We start from the raw sequence: 18,718 nt of genomic DNA on the forward strand, positions 1-18,718 counted from the left end.
AACATGCTTGTGTTTTAAGTGTTGGGATCCTGGTTGAGAGATGATGTAGCCTCCTAGAAGTAAAGTCACTTGAATGTACGTTATTTTACAAGGGTTTTTTTTTTTTGTGATGAAGGTAACAGGGCTGACATGAAATCAGGGGACACCAATAAAATTATTTATATTTTAAGGAATAAAAGCATACTTATGCCAAAAACATTGCTTAACAATGATACTATATTAAGAACAATATACAAATGTTATTTTTATATCATTTTGCAAATTAAAAGTCCTGCTGAAATAGTGAGGAACAGGCCAAAAAGCCTTACCCTTAGCAGCATAAATGCTATTTAAATCATTTAAAATAATATTTAATTGACTTTTTTTGATGTAATATCAAAGAGAGGAAAGCACACATAGCATTGCTGTTTTTAAATTGCACATTTATTTGTTGTTATATCAAATCTATGTTTGATTATTTCTTAAGGCATTGATTTTGTGGAATGACCCACAATTGTCTTTACTGTCACTTTTTGGTCAATTTAATGCATTCTTGCTAAATAAAAGTATTAATTTCTTATTCAAAGAACTAATAAAATACACATACTGACTCCAAACTTTTGAACAATACACTAAATGTGACCCTGGACCACAAAACCAGTCACAAGGGTCAATTTTTTTAAATTAATTATTATTATATTATACATCATCTGAAAGCTGACTAAACATTCCATTCATGTATGGTTTGTTAGGATAGGACAATATTTGGCCAAGATACAACTATTTGAAAATCTGGAATCTGGGGTTGCAAAAAAAATCACCTTTAAAGTTGAAGTCCAAATGAAGTCCAAAGCAATTAAAAACTAAGTTGATGTATTTACGGTAGGAAATTTACAAAATATCTTCATGGAGCATGATCTTTACTTAATATCCTAATGATTTTTGGCCTAAAAGAAAAATCGATCATTTCAATCCATACAGTGTATTTTTGGCTATTGCTACAAACATACCCGTGCTACTCAAGACTGGTTTTGTGGTCCAGGCACACAAATGGCTTGAATGAATGAGCGAAATAAGTTACATTCCAGCCAGAAAAAATCTGTATACACTGTTACACAAGACGCATTAGAACACAAATAATGAATAACCAATGCATTAAAAATTTACAATATTATAATTTGTTCATTATGATGTTATTTCAGAGTACAGTTTTTTACACATTTTTTTCAAATATTTGTACATATTACATATACTGTAAATGTTTGAATATTTGGTTTGATTTTGCACTTTCTTGCCAAGTAAAAGTTATTTTCATTGACTAAAATGTAAGTCCTAAAATTCTAAAATTGTCTAAATTGATCCATTGACCTGACTCACCACAGTGCCCTGCGGTCTGCAGTTTTGGGTAATGTGTGATGCAGCTTTGCAGGTGTTAAGGCGTTTGCCGACTCACTGTGTTGGTGTTGCTGTTGCTGCAGGCACTGGTTTTATGAGTCCTCAATGTGAGCAAAACCAAGAAAGGCATATTCACAGCTGAAGCATGTTGCTGATGGAAGATGCAAATGAATATGGCGCCACGGGTGGGAAAACAACTCACGAATGTATCCCAACATGCACCTCTACGCATAAGTACGTTCATACTTTGAGTTATTGAAATCACCGCGCAGTGTGCTTCACCTGTGCTGTTATCTGATATGAGAATGCTTTAGCATCTCAGCCTGGCAAGGCCCTGGACCGCAAAATTGATAAACACGAAGTAAATTAATGGGGGCGAATGGGGGAAAAAAAAAAAGCGGCTGCACATCAGGGAGGGAGCGAAAGACAGACAGAGGGAATGAGAGTCATTTGACTCTCTTGCTCGCTATGAGAAACCTGCTGATAATCGCTGAGAGCAAATGAGCCCCAAGTCCCCGCTGTCCTCCCATGACGGAACAGTGGCGGCTGCGCCGGTGCTACACGTCTGATTATTTCTTCTATCCCTGGGTCATTTCCAATTTAAGAAGCACGCTATCAAAGCAAGTCGATATTACACGCTGTACCCCCATAAAAATCACTGAATTCCTGTTAGAGGAAGAAGCTGACGATAACAAGAATCTTCGGTTGCTCTCTTTGCCTCATCCGGGAAGGAGAGGAATAATAACCACATTTATCTGTCATTACCGGCACCCTCCATTTGTTTTGGATGAGTTTGTGCAGAGAGCTGTTGTAACATGGAGCGATTGAGGGATTGTAGATCAGCGGAGGTTACTGCAAAAAGGAAAGAAAAAGAGACGTCGTTTGATCAACAAGCCACATGATGTGTCACAGCAAATGATGCTAATAATGATTGAAAAGCTGCTCGCCAACCATGGCAACATACCGGAGAAAGAAACGCCACTGTCTTCACCACCCAGGAGCTGTGTGGGCTGCTCTCGCTCGTCTCCCACTGCTTTGTTTCATTCCACAGTTGTTGGAGAGAAAGCAACACCCTGTGGGAAAAGTAAGCTGGCAAGCCTGTCTCTTCATGCTTCCAAGAATGGTTCAGCATGCCAGCGTGTCTGGGCAGGGTGAGAGTAGAGGGCATCGCTTCGGGCACCATAGGGAGATGGGCATGCCAGTGGGGTGCAGCGGGCAGCAGTCACAGTTGTTGGCCCACTACGACCTTCTGTAAGTTTGGGGGGCATCAACTCAGCGTGGGTACTCTCATTGGCAGGCCACAGGCCCCAAGCGTTTTGGACATAGACAAGTTCAGCGATATCAGAAGTAGCATCTGGTCGTTTCCAACCCGAGTGACGTTCTTTCTTGTGTGAAATACAAAAGCAGGAATTGTGATGAGCGTAGGTTGCTCTTTTCCACACAATGAGTGGATGATGTTACAGCATCAGTGACAAATTGACAAGGATCAATATGGACAGTGAGGGACAAATTAAATCTCTTTTTACAGTGGCAGTTCACCCAAAATTGAAAATTACCCCAGGATTTACTCACCCTCAAGCCATCCTAGGTGTATATGACTATTCCTTCAGATGAATACAATTGGAGTTATATTAAAAAATGTCCTGGCTCTTTCAAGCTTTATAATGGCAGTGAATGGCTGTTGAGATTTTGGAGTCCAATAAAGTGCATCCATTCATCATAAAAAGTGATTCACACTGCTCCGGGGGTTAATAAAGGCCTTCTGAAGTGAATCGATGCGTTTGTGTAAGACAAAATCCATATTTAAAAGTTCATAAACCATAATCTCTAGCTTCCGTTAAATGTCGTACGCATGTTCATGAGAGAATGGCGTTCTAGCGAATGACATAGGTGAACGTGCTGACGATCGTGGAAGTGCAACGGAGAGAGCAAAACAAAACACAAATTAGTGTTTTTAAAGAAAAATGATGGAGGATTTTGATACAAGCCGAGAGGAGACTGGTTTTCCTTTGCTTAAACAAAACTTGGTTCTCGCAAGACTAGCATATTCTTAGTGGAGCATGTGTTAAATATAAATATTTTTCTTATTAAATTTTAAAGCATCGATTCGCTTCGAAAACACCCCGGAGCCATGTGGAGTACGATGAATGGATGTACTTTATTGGACTTCAAAATCTCAACAGCCATTCACTGCCACTATAAAACTTGGAAGAGTCAGGGCATTTTTAATATAACTCTGACTGTATTCATCCAAAAGAAGAAAGTCTTATACACCTAGGATGGCTTGAGGGTGAGTAAAACATTTGGTAATTTTCATTTTTGGGTGAACTATCCCTTCAGGACCCTTTCACTTTTACTGTATGAAAAAATATGACCAGTATATTGTTTTTGGGTGTATATCTTTTTTTTTTATTATTATTATTATTTTTTTAATTAAATTAAGGAAAGTATGTCGTTGAATAAGGACTTTTTAGATTAGCATATAAGATGACTTCTGAAGGATCATGTGACACTGAAGATAATGGCTGCTGAAAATTCAGCTTTGCTATCACAGGACTAAATGACATTTTTGAGAACAGTTATTTTAAATTCTAACAATATCTAACAGTATTACCATTTTTACAGTCATCTTGATCAAATAAATGCAGTCCAAGTGAGCATAGGAGACTTCAAAAACACTACAAACTCAATGTTTTGAACAGTAATTTACAGTGTAGAGATGAAATCTGTGGGTTTGCACTGTAATTCATAATGAAAACCTTTTCTTTATAATAAATCTTCTGGGAAAACATGTTGGCTGAAAAAATTATATATATATTCGTGAAGAAAATGAACTTACAGTTTCACCATTAGTAGAGACACTGCTGTCGATCACTTTTAAGGGATGCATAGACTCAGAGGTAATTCACTAGCTTAATCTCTCTCTCTCTCTATTTCCGTCTGTCTGCTTGTCTGTCTAAACTTCATTAGTCTGCTATCAATGGCTCAAGCATCGTTACTAGGTCTAAAATGACGTTTTGGAATCAGCAACGGAGGCGTTGGATGAGATCCGCAAGGAATTAATACTACTCACAATAACGTCATAAGGAAGGACAAAAAAAACGGACAAACGCCTTGAAATATATCATCTGATCGATGTCTTGAGGTGTGGCAACCATAGTATAAGCGGAATAATTGACTTCGGTCCAGCTTACTTCCGCACTGAAAAATAAGGTGGATAGCATTGATGAGCACCTTTGCTCAGAAGATTAATTAAAAGAAGACGCATGGTGGCTCCACAGATCAGATATACTTATGGTTGTCAAAAATATATATAATTTATCAGTACACCTTAACAGATATTGGATGATTCAGATCTATGATCTGATGCAGACCCCTGGTGCTGAATTTGACTGCCATATATACACACAGAGAAGAACACACTGGGTTCCCAATCAGATTCTCCAAGGTATAAAAACACCCTAAATCAGTGGTTCCCAAACTTTTTCTGCCGGACCCCCCTTTTGCAGAATAAAAAAAAATTCAAGTCAATTTAGCCATTTATCTCTTTCGAATCTCTATAAAAATCATCTGACTGTACACTAGCCTTGCCGCACCCCCCTTATCATAACTCCGCGCCCCCCAGTTTGGGAACCACTGCCCTAAATGACGACATAAAATATCCCTTTAAGTCACACCTTTTAGAGATGAAGACCGAATGACCAAGAAAAAAAAACTTCAAAAAGAGACTGTGGAAAATCAGCCCTGGCAACAGTGGAAACAAACGATTTTGGAGAAGATCCTTGAGAATTTCTCACGCAGATGTCATACATAACCACATCAAATTTATGAAGACACAGATGAGCAGTGACAGAGAAATACACCTCTGTGCATCAAAGTCAGCCCACCGCCACATCAAGACAACAAACACTTGTCATTCCCAGAGTTCTATGGTACCGGCTTTCCTCCCTGCGGAGCAGTGCAATTACTTTTGCCCAGAAGTTGACGCTCTCCTTCTGCCCTCCTTTTAGCTGGAGAAAACTTGTTATGGATGACTAAGAGTAGCAACGATATGTGCTGCGAAACCTGGACAGTTGAAGTGGACTGTGAAGCCTGAACAAAAATCAGAGAAAGAGAGTGATTTATAGACAGCGACCATGTGAAGTACACACGGGCTTTTGAGCCTCATAATCTGATGCAATACACTAAAGAAAACACAAGAAGCAATTTTCAGAGGACGTTTCGAGAAGGATGACATCCATTTTACCTTTTCACCAAGAAGCAAGGGCAGGCCAGAGAAAAGGCTCGCTGTAGACCGCTGCAGGCCATAAAGCAATAGCATTTTCCTGCCTAGTTTCCAGAGATGATGATTGTAAACAGTAATACTGCTTACAGTGTACCCTCCTTGAACATTAAAAATTGTGTCAGACATCAAGGAGCAGGTGTATTGCTGGAAAAACAGTTGAAGGATTAGTTCACTTTCAGAATAAAAATTTCCTGATAATTTATTTATCCTCATGTCAAGATGTTCATGTCTTTTTTTCTACAACTGAAAAGAAATTAAGTTTTTTAAGAAAACATTCCAGGGTTGTTCTCCATATATTGGACTTCAATGGGAGCCAAGAGGTTGAAGGTCCAAATTGCAGTTTCAGTGCAGCTCTACACAATCCCAGCCGAAGAATAAGGGTCTTACCTAGCTAAAAGATTGGTCATTTTAATCATCGTTTCACTAGATAAGACCCTTATTCCTTGGCTGGAGTCCTTCAAAACTGCACTTTGGACCTTCATCCTACTGGCTCCAATTGAAGGCCACTATATGGAGAAAAATCCTGGAGTGTTTTCCTCAAAACCCTTAATTTCTTTTCGACTGAAAAAAGAAAGAGATGAACATCTTGGATAACATGGGGGTAAGTAAAATTAACAGTTTTTTTTATTCTGGAAGTGAACTAATCCTTTGGAATAGAAAAGCTTAAATATAGAAAACATCCTCGTAAACCCAAAACTAGGGCTTACATGTATCAAAACTCATTTCTTTTTTTAAATATCGGTCTTTAATGAATGAATATATTACATTTGGTGCAAATCAGGAACATCATAATGAAAACCACCAGTGAGAGAAAAGATACAGATAAAGGTAATTTCAAATCTCATTTGGGTTTAAATCTCTTGAAAGTGCCATTGTTATGCAAACCCTGTACATACTGATGAAAAAAAGAAAAAATGATTTAAGAGATGATTTCGTAATAGCAACAGTATCTGCAACGAAGACAATTTTCTATGCATTGATACAAAGAGTTCAGACAGACAAATAAAAGCCTAAGTTGATAGTCGATTTACAATATCACATAATAAATAAGGCCAAATAAATATCTACTGAATGATAAAGAATTCTGAATTCAGAAATGTGACGGCACATATAGGCATGTCAATGATTGAGTCACTTGAGATCCATGAGTTCCATGATCTCGCATATTCAAGTCCGTTTAAATGTTCGTCCTTCAGGCGTCATGGCTCAAACGTGTAGTTTAAAGTCATGTGTCAAAGACACAAGGGAGGCTCAGGAAGGAACAAGGACAATTCCTGCCTCTGGGAACACGCATTTAACATTCACCAGTCACAAACTGGCACCCACACAGAATTTAAACAGTATTGCTGACCGCAGTTATCGAGGGCTGAACTGTCTCAAATTGGCTGACTAACAGCAGTCTGCTCTCCTGAGGTCATTTCGAAATACTGTAAGCAGGGTCCAAAATTAACTGTTTGCCTTGCAAACAAAAGATGGATGAATTAGGCCGATTTAAAAACGGAAAAAGAAATATTAGAAATGACCATTTCATCAAAAACATCTTAATTTGTGTTCTGAAGATAAACGATCTTACGGGTTTTGGGAACGTCATGAGGGTGAGTAATTCATGACAGAATTTTCTTTCACTTAAATTGTATATTATATATTAAGTTTTGATTTTGGATCTTCAACAAGACAAACACGTTCCAGTTTAAGGAGTGAAATTTTAATATCGGAGGATGTAGTGGCGAGACCGTGCTAAAGTCTTTCTCTCCCTGAGCCTGATCACACAGAGAGCTGGAAGTAGGTCTGGGAGGGAGAAGGAGATAGAGAGAGAGGAAGTGATGGTGCTCCCAACAGATTGCTGAAATTGGAGCACTGGACCTCAGGGAGCAGACCTGCTGGATGGATGGGACTGCGTTTCTTCAGGGTTTCCTTCTCCTCCATGCGTCCTTGCTTGAGCTCCTGATCCGCAAAGCCGGGTCAACGCCGTCCCAACGTTACACCAACGTTAACCCAACGCTACCAAAACGAGGCCATTCCTCATTTGAGAGTGTGTACTAGGCCATCTATGGCAGTTTAAAACTTATTGAAGTTGATGTTTAATTAAATATATTTACCATCTTTTTTTAATAAAATTCAAAGTCTCACCTATGTCAAATGTAATAATGTATTCCCCTTTCTTTGATTAATGAAGGGCATTTCTTTCTTGAAGTCCAGCTGCCTTGAGGCCCATCTAAGTGTTTACGACTCTCACTTAGTTCTTCCACAAGGGCTATCAAACTTAGTTTAGCTTATCTCCAGTGTGAAAAAAGCTTTGATATTTTGTTTACCGCAAAAGAAAAATGAAAAAAAAAAAGAAAGAGAGCAGTTTGCAATTAGAAGAGGCTAATGAGTGTTAAACTCCCTGAAAGGGGTTTGACAACATGTGGGTAATTCTCACCGGCAGCAAGAGTTTCAATGTCATGTCTTTGACTCAGGATTGATTTGGCAATATATGCATGGATCTTCAGTGTCATGTTTGCTGGTGCAAAACAACGTGCTAGGCTATTTGTGTGACCTACTATTATAAACATCACTACTAATTGGGCTTCATCTAACAAGTAAGTCTATAGTTGTGAGTCTAAGACTTAAGGTTTTGGAAACTTTAATAAAGGTTGCACAGGGTCCAAAATTAACTTTTTGGCACACTATTGGCAGGTGAATTAAGAAAATCTACCAGCCCCCCAAAAAATGTTGGTACTCGCCATGAAGCGGTGTTTTTATGACCAGTACAAAATTAGTCTTTTTTCCTCATTCACATTTACTAGTTTTTCACATCTTCCATTTTGTTCACAGTTTTTTGATTATGGTGGCTTAATATGAGTAACGTTCAACATATGTGACCCTGGACCACAAAACCAGTCATAAGTATCCATGAGGTATATTTTTAAGCCCTGCTTAATTTTCTAGTACACAATTATATCATACTACATGTTGAAAAAGCCATGTCTTTTGTTCAAAAATGATGTTCATATCACATATAACCCTGGTATTCAGCTGTCCGATTTTGTAACGTTGCTCATTCTACTCTGCATTTAAGCATGAAAATTACCTCAAATATAAATTAATTTCATAGTTTTGCCTTCAGTTAGATTAGGTTATCAATACATCTGGATATGTGCTTCAAAAATAACAAGTGTTTACTGTGATATAACTTGTTTTATTGCGTCCACAAAACCACTGTCAACTAAGTTACCCACTAGAAATCCCTCTCAAAAAGGAATTCTCGCATAATTTGCACAGTATAATGATATTTCCTCTAGAAGCTCATGGATGAAACACTAGCAGTTGTGTTCTCTCTCTTTCCCCTAATATTGGTTAAACTAGCAAACCTGTCAAGACTAGGTTAACTGACTGTCAACAGTGTTACACTGTTGTATTATTGCTGCAAATTTTAACAAGACAAGACAATTTAAGTTTTGTTTATAAAAATATATTTCTAAACATACCATATGCTTCCATGTTGAGTATAAGCCCAAAAAAAAGTCAACTAAGTTACCTGTCAACTGTGTTACCCGGTAAAGGTAACATGGTGAACAGTAGCAAACAGACGGTATTTTATGCACATATTTCTACAGATCACCTTTATTTATATAGCACTTTATACAATATAGATTGTTTCAAAGCAGCTATGTAAGAACATGTTTGGGTTTTTGGGAAAAAGGAAAACGTTTTCTTCACATTATCAAATTCTAAAATGTACCCCTAATTATAGAATGACCCATATATCAATACTTAATTTTTAATTAGTAATATGCATTGATAAGAACTTCATGTGGACAACTTCAAAGGTGATTTTCTCAATATTTTGATATGTTTGCACCCTCAGATTCCAGATTTTAAATATTTGTATCTCAGCCAAATTATATGCTATCCTAACAAACCATACATCTATGGAAAGCTTATTGTATAATTTTCAAAAAAATGACCCTTATGACTGCTTTTGTGGTTCATTGTCACATATATCACATAATACTGTTCAAAAGTTTGGGGACAGAATGTTTTTTTAATGAGATCTTTTTTTTATTCAGCAAGGATGCATGCATTTAATATATCCAATAGTGACAGGACACATGTTTATATTACATAGGATTCATATTTCAAAATAATTATTCTTTCAAATGGTCCATAAAAATCAGGTTTCAAATCAGGTGACACTGAAAACTGGAGTAATTACTGCTGAAAATCCAGCTTTGCCATCACAGCAATAAATTACAATTTAAAATATATTAAAATATTTTGAAGTATAATACATTAAAAAAAAATACTGTTTATCACACTCTTAATCACATAAATGCAGCCTTGGTGAGCGTACGAAACTTCTTTCAAGACAAATATTTGTGACCCCACACATTTGAACAGTAATTTGTCATCAAATGGATATTCAGAAATTTAGATCCGACATTTAATTGATCACTGACAGCAACAAAGGTCTTACAGTTCAATATAAACCATCATGGATAAATTAACTTGCCAAAACTTGCTTGAATTTGAGTCTTGGCAAGGATTAATGTTGGACCCTGGATTTCTTCTAATGATACAATGGAAGCCAAAATGTCAACATCGTCTTTAACATTTTAGCAGAACTGTACAATGCGATAGTGTTGCGAGTGAATCTCTCACCTTAATTGGACCGTCAATCTAAAGTACTTATCGGAGCAGCATATACTATTTCTTCAAAAAGGCTTAAGTAGTGCAGACGACGGATTGGTTTTGACACTTAATATAGATGATTACTTTACTGATTACTCTAAGAAGAGACTCACTGTGCGGTTAAAGTTCGGTTGAGGTTTGAAGGAAAAAAATAGCCTTGAATGTAACCGAGTACACGTGGGTCTGAAGGTACTCGTGGCCACTGAGGAACTGCACCTTGAATTCGTATCCATCTGAGGCATGTGTCAGTGTTCGGGATGTGCGTGTGTGTGTGTTTTCAACCGTCCTGCTGAGCGAGAGCCTGCAGTTCGGCTGTATGGAGCGAGTGCTGTAGGAAGACGTTCTTTCGGCTGTACATGTGTAAAGACAGAGGCCCACGGGGCGGCTGACCCAGACGGCCGGTAAAGGAGGACTGAAGCCTGGGAATAGGGCCTCGCTCGCTCCTCTGCCCCCGTTCGCTGTCCGAGGACAGGCTGCGTGAGGGACTGGCCTTGCTGGGGAGGCTCACGCTGCTGCCGGCCACGGCCCGGGGGATCTGAGACGGCCCCGAGTGCTCTGTCTTCCGGGGCCCGGGTACCTCAGACATGGACTGCCCACCTTCAGGTCTCCGCAGTCCTCCTCCGCCATTGCTGCAAGCCCTCTCCTCACATGACCGACTGTGCTGGTCAGCAGCGGACGTTCGAGCCGACCTTCGCTCTCTTGTGAGGCTGCTGCTGCTGGGAATGTTGCTGTTTTGGCCTGTGGGTCGACTTGGATGGATTGCCTGTTGAAACAAAAGATGAAAAAGAGAGGGAAAATTAAGCCACTTAGTTTGCTGACATAGTGACAAAGATTCCTTGGCAGTCTAGAACCTTTTCTAATTGTTTCCAGACCAACTGGAACTTTGCCTTTTTTAGGAAGAGGAGGCCAAAGGCACACATTGTGGGGAGGTGGCACGAGAAAAAGTCTGTGCTGAGGAGCTTGAGCCACCTGTTCATTTTGCACACAACGCTGCCTCCTCCTTACATAACCGGCCCTCTATTACTCACAATGCAGGGGAAATATTGCGCACGAAAAGAAATTAGCTGCAAACTAAAGAGCGATTGTTTGATTCATGCTGTAACTCAACGTGTAACTCAGACTGAGCTGGCAGCCAGAAAGTAATACTTGATGCTAATCGGCATTTCACTAAGTGAGGAAACCTAATTAAGTGTGATGTGGCTAATGTGGGAACTTCAGCTGTGACGTGAAATTGAATTTAAAATAGAGGCTGTAATTGAATTCGTACATTATGGGGAGGAATCCGTGCGAGGACTTGAGAAACGCACATTCCAATGCAGGTGAGAAAGGAGATATGCATCTCGTGCGCTGAACCTAGTTTATCATTTACTGTGCGAAACGTCTTTCGTAATACCTTACACTTTCAAATAGGTCCTGGATGCAACACTATTTCTTTAAATAAGCTCACAAACAATCCATTCTTCACTTCTAGTTCAAACACAGCACAGCCAAACCCAATATCTGGTTCAAACTGGTTTTTATAGCCACAGCTTTATGTGCAAGCTTTGTATTTTTAGATAGCAGAATTATATAACAACAGGATGTTTTACTTGATGCTTACTGGTAAGTATTCTTTCAGTTATAAATCATATTGCACACATTATATTACATTGAATATTTAATCACTTTAGAACTATTCTTTAAACTATGAACTATACTTATCAAACTAAAAAACTTTTTATTTTTTGGCCTTAAAGAGACAGTTTACCCAAAAAGGAAAATTCTGTCATTAATAACTCACCCTTACGTCGTTCCGAATCCGTAAGACCTTTGTGCATATTCGGAACACAAATTAAGATATTTTTGATGAAATCCAAGAGCTTTCTGACCCTCCATAAATAGCAATGCAACTGCCACGTTCAAAGCCCAGAAAAGAGTATTGTTGCAATTCTTTTTGTGTGGAAAGAAAACAAAAGTTCCGTTACTGAAACCACTCAGATTTCATCACAAATTTTTTAATTTGTGTTCCGAAGATGAATGAAGGTCTTATAGGGCCATAGGATTTCAACGACGCAGAAAACGTGGACAAATCATGGAATTAAAAATGGAATTTACTATATAGCGGAATATCATGTAATTTAAAAGTTTGGATGAATTAATCAAAAGTAGGTCATTACACTTAAATCAAATCGACTAGTATTTTAAAATAATAATAAAATAATTAAAATAATATTTTATGCTTTCATTTGATAACCAGAAGAAATTAAAAATTGTAAATATATTGTGTTTATGCGTTCAAATAACTAGACATGCTTAAACTGAATGTGGTAACAAAACAGAAGGTGAGAAAAAAAAAAAAAAAAACATTTCAATGGGCCCTAAACATGTAATTTTTGTTAAACTTTTAATAAATTGATGTTAAATTGTACAAGTTACATAATTTTAGTTAATTAGACTTGCTTTTTGATTAATAAAATGTCATTTAACCATTAAAAACAAAGCAAAACAAAAAAAGTCCAGAAAAATTAAAATGGAAAAAAATAAATCCAGAAAAATTTTAACAGAATTTGGAAAAAAAAATAAAACCGATTTCATAGGGAACGACGTGAGGGTGAGCAATTTTCAGAATGTTTTTTTGGCAAACTACATTTTTAACATGGATGTTGCAATTTTTTTTTAAATAATTAAATAAATAAACAGTTGATTAAATAGTTTTTATTTTTGTGCCTTGACCAGTAACTTGCTCCTACTTAATATTTCTATTTATTAATATAAATTAATTAATCAATACATAGTTACTGAGATCATCTTTAGCTCACGACTTATTTAATTATTTATAGTTCTTTGAATTTATTCTACCATTAACCCTTTAACTGTCACACCCATTTTTGAACACAGACATAAAAATGCACTATCCAGACTTAAATTTTTATAATTCATGAATGAAAACATTTTGTAATATGATTTTGATGTACATTTTCCATGGTAATGCAATGTCTGATTTTAAAATGCCTTTCAAATGATGAATTTTGAGATTTGAAGTTTTGAGCCGATATATAATTTCTTATGATATCTAATGTGTGATAGGGAAAAAGGCAATGAAGAAAGTCTTTTGTGACAAAGGTCAGACGTAGATTTTTGAAGTGGCACTCTTGACATATACTAATCTATTACTTTTCCTACGTAATCTCTAACACAAAAATATGGTAAAATATCCATTTAGGAGTCTTAGACCTTTCCAAAAATGTATAGTTTGTCATGATTAGATTAGGATTTATTTGGTGAAGTAAACTTGACAGTTAAAGGGTTAAACAGCACTTAAGACTTACAGAAGACTATTTTTTACAGTTCTGTTTATACGCTCAGCCATTATTCACTAAAAATATTCGGATCCACTTATTTGTACCAAAAAGTAAAAAAAGACACACACACAAAAAACACCTTTTCACATAACCTGCTGGGCCTCTCTTTACAGAAACCATGCTAAGCAGCGGGTGTTTGGGGACCGGAGCCTGGATTTACAATGTCTGTGTCCTCTCAAGTACGCACTCTGCGGCATTCACAGTACAAATGCAGGCGCTAGCAGACATAAATGCATCAGATGGTGACAGAGAGAGAGAGAGAAGTTTGGTACCTGCACTGGAAAAAGGCCAGAAACGCACACACACACAACTACAGAGTCATCCAGTGGAAAAACAGCGACCAGAGTAAATCAGACTGATTTAACGGTCGTAATCCATTTGGGTCTTTATTAGCTTGTGAAGAAGCTGGTCCTGTGCTAATGGCACGCTTCTGTTAAAAGCCCTCCGGCTGATTATATGCAGTAGGCTGGAAGTAGCAGGATTCAGCCTACTCATTTTCCACACTTCAGCACACCTACAAACACACACACACACGCTCACGCACGCGTGCGCAACAAGCAACTGTTGCGAAGAGGCACGCCGTCTAAGCCGCAGGCAATGGACAGTAATCCTTGTGTATTATGTATAGTACTGGACTGATAACTGAAAGCAGCATACAGATATCTGGTTATGTATTACATAAAAAAATCCACTCAAGCAAGCACGGCTCGCTTTCATATTCTCAGAAAAAATAATATGTTTGGGGAGGGAAAACAATTCCGCGGCACATCTCGTCAGTCTCGACAGACAAGAATGTATTTCTTTGTTGTTCTTTTTTTTCTCCTCCGGAATCATGTAAAATAAATAGACAATGTGAATCTCTTGCTTCACAGACACAGAGGTTTTCTCAAATAAACATGATAAAAAAAGAACAGAGCAGTTTCAACTTTGTGTGGCGAGAGCGTATTTAGAGGAGTACGCTCGTCTATTCATCTTTCCGAATAAAACTCGCGTTAAATATACCGAAACGCACCTTTGTAATCACTCTCAATCAGACAACAACAAAGCGAGGGTAAACAATTAAGCGCATTTCGGAGCACAGCGTGCTGCTATCTTTTGTCAGCGTCTCCCAGATGCTAGGCTCTATATTCCGCCAATGAGGGGCAGAGAAGCATGTTGTCTGCCCGTACTTCCTGAAACTCCATCCGTCTGAACCTAAGATGATGAAGAGTGGCTTTCAGAAAGAGAGAGAGAAAGAGAAAGCGAGAGAGGATGAAGTGCCACAGTCTGAGGGTGCTTAAAGACAAATGGCTGTCCTCCTCGCCAGCGGCTGATTACAAACCGCCCCTGAATACTTTTAATGGGCTCATGGGCTAGCACAACTGCCAGTCTGCCTCAGCACCTTGTGGCGCGCTTTGACATATGAGCTCTGTACGGATGTGCAAAAAAGACAGATTTTCATAATTTAAAACTAATTAATTATTAAAGACAGCTGAGCTGTCTGCATGATCTAGTTGTGATATGATGTTGTAGTAAAGAGTGTGAAAGTAATAGCGTTAATGTGATGGTTTACAGGGTGAATGAATGCAAAAATAAGCACGGAAGACACATGATGTACACTGACATTAATATTTTGTGGTCGGTAACGTAAATATCATTACATTTGAAATGTTTTCTATTTTATTGCCGTTCAAAAGTTTGGGGTCAGTAGACGTCAGTTTCTCAGCTCATCAAGGCTGCATTTGTTTAATCAAAATTGCAGAAAAAAATATTATGAAATATTATTATATGATGTAAAAGAATGTTTCTCTATTTTAAAATGCATTATAGAATATATTCGGGTGATCAAAGCTCAATTTTCAGCATCATTACTCCAGTATTCAGTGTCACATGATCCTTCAGAAATCATTTTAATATGCTGATTTATTATCAGTGTTGAAAACACTGTTGTGCTGCTTAATATTTTTTTGAAACCTGTGATACTTTTTACAGGATTTTTCATGGATAAAAAGTTAAAAAGAACAGCATTTATATAAAATAGAAATATTTTCTAACAATATATACAATACCGTTCAAAAGTTTGGGGTCTGTACATTTTTATTCTTTCTTTTTTGAAAGAAATCAAAACTTTTATTCAGCATGGATGTGTTGATAAAAAAAAAAAAAAATAAAAAAGATAGCAAAGACTTGTATTTATTCTGAATAAATGCTGTTCTTTTTAACTTTTTATATGCTGAGTTCTAATAATAAATCAGCATATTAGAATGATTTATGAAGGATCGTGTGGCACTTAAGACTGGAGTAATGGCTGATGAAAATTTAGCTTTGCTTCACAGGAATAAATCATATTTTAAAGTATCATCATTATAAACCATTATTTTATATTGTAAAAACCTTTCACACTTTTACAGATTTTTTTTCTGTTTTTTTGATCAAATAAATGCAGCCTTGATGCACAGCCTTCTTTAAAAAAAACATTGCAAGTTTTACTGATTCTAAACTTTTGAACGGCAATGTATATTTTAAAGTAATTTTTTGTTTTTAAGTTGTAAGTCACTTGTCATTGTAAGTTACTTGTACATTTTTTTATGTGGTTATTTTTATTTGAATTTTCAGCAGCTATTACTTTTCAGTGTCATATGATCCTTCATCATTCTAATATATTGATATACACTGCCCTCCAAAAGTTTGGAAACACCCCTAGCAAAGTGTGGTTTTGGATGATACCAGCATAAATACATCAAATCAATCATTTTTTGGTGCAAATACATTAAAGTAAGTTGACATTATCATTGAAGACCAGCAATAATAATTTTCATTTTGATTACATAATAATGGCAATATATACATGTCAAAGTCAGACATGCCCCTTTGCCAGCTGTGATGCCTGGATACTGCATTAAACTTGGCCCAGGTTTTTAAAAGATTTTTGGGTCAGCACACCTTAATAGCTTCAACAATTGATTGCCAATTAAGTTTAGAATACAGTGAATTTAGGCCCAGATTATGCAGAGCTGTAATAGCTGCTAATGCTGGATATTTTGATGAATCGACAATTATTTTTTTTTTCTATGTGTAAACTGTTTATGTAATAAAATATGTTTTCATAGTTTGTGTTGTCCTTTATCAGTGCAAAATTATCACAAATCAAAAATATTGTCCAAAACCCCACTTTTGGAGGGCAGTGTAATATACTAATATACTATTAGTATCTATCTTAGCTGTGTTGCTAAAATATTTTTGCATAAACCATGACACTTTTTTTTCTTTTCTTTCAAGATTCCTTGATGAACAGGAATTTTAAAAGCATTTATTTAACAGAAATTTTCTGTAACATTATTAATGCATTTACAGTCACTTTTGATCAATGAATCATTGCTAAATAAATGTATTAAAAAAAAAGAAAAAAGAAAACCAACTTACTACCCCCAAACTAGTATATGGTTTTAAAATTAAATTCCAATTAAAAATTAAATTCCAGTCAATTTTAATATATATATATATATATATATATATATATATATATATAAAAATACAAAAATATTTAAAATGTATATTTATTTTGAGATTAGTTAAAGACCACACTATTAAGTTATTATATTATTATTAAATAATTCTAGCTATTAAATAGGTTTTTTTTTTTTTTTTTAGATTTTAAGTGAGCATTAGATGACAGCAAAAGGTTAACACTTTATTTCAAGGTATGCTTGTTATAAGCTACAAGTAATTACTATTATAATAACAACAATTAATTATGCATAATTACATGCAAGTAACCCTAAGCCAAACCCTAACTCTAACTATATAGTAAGTATTGTGTAGTTAATTACTATTACTCAGTACCTAAATGTATATTTACACTGTAACAACACTAACTTTTTTTTATTATTATTATGAGTATTGGATGACACTGTATATAAATTATCAGCCATTGATCGACATAGTTGTGATACACTGCACCAGAACATTTTCGTTCACCATTCCTGGCTGGTGGAATGATCTTTCCACCCTCATCCGAAAACCTGAATCCCTGACCATTTTCAACTGAAAACTCATCTGTTTCATCAACATCTGACTGCATCCTAATATTAAAAATGAAAAAAGACATTGCTTTCTCATTCCTTACTCCGTTCCTGTCTAGCTTGTACTAATCTGAACAATGAAACTTTGTATTACGATCACTTCCTGTATTTTCATTTTCCTCTTTATGATAAATCACTTTTGTATTCCTCAATTGTAAGTCGCTTTGGATAAAAGCGTCTGCTAAATGAATAAATGTAAATGTAATATCTCTATTAAAAAAAAAAAAAAACAGAGCAGTCTGAAAATTGACAGATAATGACACAACCTCGTACCAAACCATCAAAGTTCACACAAAAAAAACCCAAAGCCCTACAGCTTATGCGTAACCGCACAAATGAACATCAAATGATCTGAATTCCGACAGTAACTGCCCTGAAAGTTATTGTTCAAGTTGATAGATTTGTTACACAGGCCTTTTGACAGCACATTAAAACATAAGGCGCTCTCAGCATGCTAAAAATCCCCTCTGAGAAGTTACGAATCCTTGCTTACCCCCTTGCCAAAAACAAACAAACAAGAAAATCTAGATAACCTAGTTGAGCTCGCTAACTGACTAATCGTTCGGCAGATGCATTCAGAGCAATCCGTACACCACTGTTCCTCTGTGAACGGATTAAGAGAAAGAAATGTCAGCTGTAGAAAGAGTGCGCACGTTTATATGTGCTGAAACACTGATCGACTGAGAAAGACCGATCGATATTTGAGAGCTGAAAAACAGACTCCCGAAAAATATAAAAACAAAATGGATGGCGGCACAGAGGGGAAAAAAAAAAAAAAAAAAAAAAAAAGAGACGGTGAAGATGTGAAGGAGAAACAAGAGGAGTTGAAAGACAACGTAAGAGCGGGCGTGCGAGTTTCGTGTGAGCCTTGTTGCTAGATGATGAGGCATGATGGAGGCTGAATCTGATGTGTGGAGTAACTGAACACACTTCAAAGGCTTTCCCCCCTATTGAGCCCCTTCAACAGCTGTCAGCTTTAGGGA

General features: G+C 36.7%; 1 protein-coding gene across 4 annotated transcripts in view; it reads right to left on the reverse strand.

Moving 5' to 3' along the window:
* Positions 1 to 6,401: 6,401 nt before the first annotated feature.
* Positions 6,402 to 18,718, reverse strand: part of ccser1 (coiled-coil serine-rich protein 1) — a 106,273-nt gene continuing 93,956 nt past the window's right edge. For 2 of the 4 annotated variants that reach the window (XM_051117358.1, XM_051117357.1), the window contains one exon: positions 10,857 to 11,096. In XM_051117358.1, coding sequence (XP_050973315.1) covers positions 10,999 to 11,096 — 98 coding nt within the window. In that variant the 3' untranslated portion in view covers positions 10,857 to 10,998. Of the gene's footprint in view, positions 11,097 to 18,718 lie in introns of all 4 variants that reach the window. The other 2 variants (XM_051117356.1, XM_051117359.1) reach the window with 2 other exon arrangements.

This window comes from Labeo rohita, chromosome 8 (assembly GCF_022985175.1).
Source record: "Labeo rohita strain BAU-BD-2019 chromosome 8, IGBB_LRoh.1.0, whole genome shotgun sequence".
In the NCBI taxonomy this organism is placed as follows: Eukaryota; Metazoa; Chordata; class Actinopteri; order Cypriniformes; family Cyprinidae; genus Labeo; species Labeo rohita.